The sequence below is a fragment of the Eutrigla gurnardus genome (assembly GCF_963514095.1).
Source record: "Eutrigla gurnardus genome assembly, chromosome: 16".
Taxonomy (NCBI): Eukaryota; Metazoa; Chordata; class Actinopteri; order Perciformes; family Triglidae; genus Eutrigla; species Eutrigla gurnardus.
Window position 1 is genome coordinate 1,978,963 of NC_139927.1, and position 6,111 is coordinate 1,985,073.

The 6,111-nt window shown below is 50.1% G+C and overlaps 1 protein-coding gene across 1 annotated transcript in view; it reads right to left on the reverse strand.

The window, feature by feature from the left end:
- Positions 1 to 527: 527 nt before the first annotated feature.
- vsnl1a (visinin-like 1a) overlaps positions 528 to 6,111 on the reverse strand; it is a 7,747-nt gene continuing 2,163 nt past the window's right edge. Inside the window, exons 2-4 of the mRNA XM_084031026.1 lie at positions 4,160 to 4,326; positions 2,039 to 2,254; positions 528 to 890 (exon numbers count right to left, since the gene is read on the reverse strand). Of these exons, the coding sequence (XP_083887152.1) occupies positions 693 to 890; positions 2,039 to 2,254; positions 4,160 to 4,321 (576 nt within the window). The 5' untranslated portion in view covers positions 4,322 to 4,326 and the 3' untranslated portion in view covers positions 528 to 692. The remainder of the gene's footprint in view (positions 891 to 2,038; positions 2,255 to 4,159; positions 4,327 to 6,111) is intronic.

Genomic DNA, 6,111 nt, shown 5'->3' on the forward strand with positions numbered 1-6,111 from the left:
ACTGACGGGTCTCATTATCGGGTCTCACTGACGGGTCTCACAATCGGGTCTCACTGACGGGTCTCATTATCGGGTCTCACTGACGGGTCTCACAATCGGGTCTCACTGACGGGTCTCATTATCGGGTCTCACTGACGGGTCTCATTATCGGGTCTCACTGACGGGTCTCACAATCGGGTCTCATTATCGGGGGGTCTCACTGACGGGTCTCACAATCGGGGGTCTCACTGACGGGTCTCATTATCGGGGGTCTCACTGACGGGTCTCATTATCGGGGGTCTCACTGACGGGTCACAGCAGGTTTCAGAAGGACGAGAGGAGTCCCTGATCGGAGACAGATGCATCATGGGAGTTTGGTTCTATAAATAGCACATCACTGAGGTAAGGATGAATCAGTGAAATACTTGAACATCTTTAAGTAACTTAAATATATATTCATATTTCTATTTCTATATATATTTCTATATTATTTGTGACAGGTGTGTGTGTGTGTGTGTGTGTGTTTGTGTGATAGTTAACATTCTCATGCACACGAGTGTTTTAGACACAGAAGCAGGTCCATGAATGAAGTCCGAGCAGAAACAGGATTTCTTCAGTGTAAATAGCTGCAAACTGATTGGAACATGAAATCTTTCTGTTCAGTCCTCGCAACGCCGCCGCAGCAACGCCGCCGCAGCAGCAACGCCACCGCCTCACTTCTGGAGGTCGCACTGCAGCAGCAGCACGATGGACGGGTCGCTCTTCGCCGCCTCCTTGAACTCGTCCAGTGAGATTTGGTCGTCGTTGTTCTTGTCCATCTTGGAGAAGATCCGGTCGACCCGCTGCTCCGGCGTCAGGCCGTCCTCGTTCATCTTCATCATGATCACCGTGCCCACCATCTTGTAGATCGCCTACAGGGGGAGACAGAGAGCAGCTCAGAGCCTTTCTCCACCCACTCTACAGCACCTCCACCTTCTCCACACCACCTACACTAAGCACTTTGAATTGCCCTGTTGTTGAAAGGTGTTATACAAATAAAATGGCCTTGCCTTGCCTTACAGCACCTCCACCTGACCTACATCACCTCCACCTGACCTACATCACCTCCACCTGACCTACAGCACCTCCACCTGACCTACATCACCTCCACCTGACCTACATCACCTCCACCTGACCTACATCACCTCCAGCTGCTCTAAAGAACCTCCTACTGCTCTACATCACCTCCACCTGACCTACATCACCTCCACCTGACCTACATCACCTCCACCTGACCTACAGCACCTCCACCTGACCTACATCACCTCCACCTGACCTACATCACCTCCACCTGACCTACAGCACCTCCACCTGCTCTACATCACCTCCACCTGACCTACATCACCTCCACCTGACCTACATCACCTCCACCTGACCTACATCACCTCCAGCTGCTCTAAAGAACCTCCTACTGCTCTACATCACCTCCACCTGACCTACAGCAACTCCACCTGACCTACATCACCTCCAGCTGCTCTAAATAACCTCCTACTGCTCTACATCACCTCCACCTGCTCTACATCACCTCCACCTGACCTGACCTACATCACCTCCACCTGCTCTACATCACCTCCACCTGACCTACAGCACCTCCACCTGACCTACATCACCTCCACCTGCTCTACATCACCTCCACCTGACCTACATCACCTCCAGCTGCTCTAAATAACCTCCTACTGCTCTACATCACCTCCACCTGAACCTACATCACCTCCACCTGACCTACATCACCTCCAGCTGCTCTAAATAACCTCCTACTGCTCTACATCACCTCCACCTGCTCTACATCACCTCCACCTGACCTACAGCACCTCCACCTGACCTGACCTACATCACCTCCACCTGCTCTACATCACCTCCACCTGACCTACAGCACCTCCACCTGACCTACATCACCTCCACCTGCTCTACAGCACCTCCACCTGACCTACAGCACCTCCACCTGCTCTACATCACCTCCACCTGACCTACAGCACCTCCACCTGCTCTACAGCACCTCTAGCTGCTCTACAGCACCCACCTCGATGATCTCCAGCATCTCCACCCGGGTGATCTTGCCGTCTCCGTCCAGGTCGTACATGTTGAAGGCCCAGTTCAGCTTCTGCTCGAAGCTTCCCCTCGACGTGATGGAGAGGGCGCAGATGAACTCCCTGAAGTCGATGGTGCCGTCGCTGTTCTTGTCGAAGGTCCTGAAGGCGTGCTGGGCGAACTTGGAGGCGTCGCCGTACGGGAAGAACTGAGGACAGGAAGTCAGGTTCTTGTATTTCTTATTCCCCGTTTTGTGTTTTAGTAATGAACAAATATGAGAAACAGAATAAAAAAAGGACTTTATGATATAACATTTAAATGATGTAGATAATGCTACAATATATGATGTCATACAGAGAACAAGTTACAAAAACAAATTAAATGCATAAAAATGTGATTTGTGCTCGTTAACGGGCAGATTAACGGGAATAATGCTGCTATTAAAATAACAACAAAGAGTAATTAGCATTTAAAGTGATAGACGTGAGTTGTGTGCAGTAATGACGTGGACTTTGGTTTCCTCCTGCAGGTCAGAGTGTGTAAGGCACACTGAGCCTGAACCAACCAGCTACAGAGTTAACGAGAGGGTTGTATTGTTGCCATGACGCCCAATCACCATGGAGTCACACCACCAGCATAACGACCGCTGAGTCATCAACTGCAGACCGGGAACCCAGAGGCTGAGTCACTACATATGACCTTCCACTTGACCCCTCTGGTAAACAACCCCGGGGCTGATGGGTAATCTATGCCGAGCCAGACTGCTGTCCAAGGACGGAGGAAAAACCGTGACACGCTCTGGTTTTATTACTTCAGGGAACGTCTAAATGGACCATAATGTACTAAATGAACATCATGCTGGATTGAAGAAGACTTGAAACTGGAGATTGAGATCATAAACTCATGTTTACAATGTTTACTGAGATAATACATCAAGAGAGAAGTAGGACCATTTTCTCATACACTTCTATACAACCAGAGAGGAGTCGCCCCCTGGTGGCCAGCAGAGAGAAGTAGGACCATTTTCTCATAGACTTCTATACAACCAGAGAGGAGTCGCCCCCTGGTGGCCAGCAGAGAGAAGTAGGACCATTTTCTCATAGACTTCTATACAACCAGACAGGAGTCGCCCCCTGGTGGCCAGCAGAGAGAAGTAGGACCATTTTCTCATAGACTTCTATACAACCAGAGAGGAGGCGCCCCCTGGTGGCCAGCAGAGAGAAGTAGGACCATTTTCTCATAGACTTCTATACAACCAGAGGAGTCGCCCCCTGGTGGCCAGCAGAGAGAAGTAGGACCATTTTCTCATACACTTCTATACAACCAGAGGGGAGTCGCCCCCTGGTGGCCAGCAGAGAGAAGTAGGACCATTTTCTCATACACTTCTATACAACCAGAGAGGAGGCGCCCCCTGGTGGCCGGCAGGGAGGATGACAGATGAAGGAGTTGGCTACAATGAACCTAAAAGGTTTGATCGTCTCCAGCAGAGGAACTTTATTTTCTACATCACATCTCAGCAGAACATCTTGTCGTTCAGGACGCAACCTTCATCTCCCCACGCACAACCTGTCTGGTATCAGCACGCCGGAGTCGAGGCCATGAATCCTAATGAGGGAGGAGGAGGGAGGGGGAGGAGGAGGAGGCTAAATAATGATGCCCATCTGCATCTGAGGTCCGACCATTACAGTGCTGCAGCAGCGACATGGCTTCCTACCACCGCACGACCATGGGACGACCTGGAGGAGGGAGGGAGGATGAGGAGGAGCAAGGAGTGGAGGAGGGAGGAGAGGAGGTAGGGGGGAGGAGGAGGAGGGGGAGGGGGGAACCACTGCAGCTCCTCACAGTTATGAAACAGTGTGTTATGTAAAAAGGGGGAAGAAAGAAGGAAAGTGGGACGAGCTGCTGAGACTGAATTGCTCCGTCACATGTTAAAGCATCGAGGCGTCACATGATCAGCATCATGTCCAATGAGAGCCGGTCTGGACTTCTACATCAGGTCCAGGGCTCTCCTGATTTGGCTCAGCTGGCCTCATACACCACCCACCTCCACCCTCACACCTCCCATCTCCCCCACCTCCACCCTCACACCATGCACCTCCACTGAAGGACTCACCTTGACGTAGAGCTGCTGGAACTCGTCCAGGTTGAGGCGTCCGGTGGGACAGTCCTTCAGGAAGCCCTTGTACCACTGCTTCAGCTCGTGTTCATTAAACTCTGTGTTCTTCACCAGGTCCTCCATCACCTCAGGGGTCAACTTGCTGTTCTGTTTCCCCATTTTACCTGCCAGGATACACACACACACACACACACACACACACACACACACACACACACACACATTAATGGTTTCAGGCGTGTTTGCGTTGGTTCTAGGTTTATTTTTAGAACCTTGAAAACCTTCCTGAGGTTTTGTTTTGCATTAATAAACTGAATATAAACAGGCTGCACCATTTCACTCCGTGGAGGAGAAGCAAGAGACTCCGTCACCATGACCCAGACCTGAGGTCCAGACTAGAAACCATCAGCTTTTTAAGACAAGTCTCTGTCTGTGTGAGCTCAGCTTCCTGTTCCACAACATAGACCCTGACCTTTGGTCTAAATACCTGGTCTACTGTGATACTACCTGGGCCTAATGCTTCCCTAAAATATGTCACTTCTGTCACATCCCTGATTAATTTATTGTGAATTTATTTTCGTTTTACCAGACACAAACAGCAAAAATACAGTGTTTCAGCTCAGGAAGCCTTGATTCCAGTTAGATGAACGTGGACGTCCAGGGAGTCCAGGGGGTCCAGGGGGTCCAGGGAGACACTGAGGTGAGACACTTTGTTATGTAAAGCCACAGGACTTTGACATGTGAACCTTACTTTGACATGTGAACCTTACTGGACGGGACCAAAACACTGGTTCTATGTGGTTTATGACATTGTAGACTGAGACCACCAGGTGCACCACAGAACGCCATCAAACTGCTTAACTCCTCCCCCTTCAGAAGAAAACCTGACAACTATAACATCCATATCATGTGCAACATGACATTGTATTCCTTAACCTCATCATTAAGCTGCAACTGCACAACCTTTAAGCCCAAGTTATGCTTCCGCCTCGACACAACGCAAGGGGGCTTGCGGACCCCTTACGTCCTTGTGGACCCCCCTTACGTCCAACGCAAGGGCCTGACGTGCACCTCCCAAAAATTTCTAGATGCGCGTCGAGGCAACGCAACACCAACGCAACCCCAACGCAGCGGCATTGGCTGTGATTGGTCCGCTAACTACATCCGCTGGAGACCGCTATCCGGTTTCCACTCATAAACACCGCCATTTAAACTTTTAAAAGGCTACTTTTATTGTTTGCACCTTGTTTTATTGTTTGCACCTTGTCGCTTTTGCACAAAGAAATAAAACACCAAGTTCTGAAAAATTGTGGATGTTTAAAGCCGGAGCGTAAACAAATAGGCTATAACGAGGCTAACGACGATATACGCCAACTTCCCCAAGAGTCTCGGTCGGTCGGTCAGTCTTTACAAAAAACATAGCGCCCTCTACCGGTGTGGCGTTGAATTGCATTTCGACACGTAAACCCAACGCAGAACCATCACGGTCTCCAAGCAACTGCGTGGCCGTTGCGTGATCACTACGCGGAAGCATAATCAGGGCTTTACACACCTCCATCCATGTCCACACATCTGATGGTCAGTTGGATGTAGGGGTGTCCCCAACTAAGAATTCACATAGTGGAAGTCTTGCCTATAATCGACTGATCCTAGAATCAGGTTTTTTCTCTATTTTTCGCTCATTGAAAAGAAGGAGCTCCGTGTAAATTCAGAGGGAAGTAAGTGACCCGGCCGAGGGTCAGGCTGAGCCAATCGGCCATTTGCATCCCCCCTCTAAATTGACAGTATTAAACTTGCCCCGTCTGATTGGCCGATGTGAGGGCCCTACTGTCACCTGTTTTAATACATCCATGATCGGAACTGACATCTGACATTGAAATATGACCGCCGGCAGGTTCGGCCCAGGATGGATCAGCCGTTCGGGAAATCTCCCAATGGCCAATCCGCCG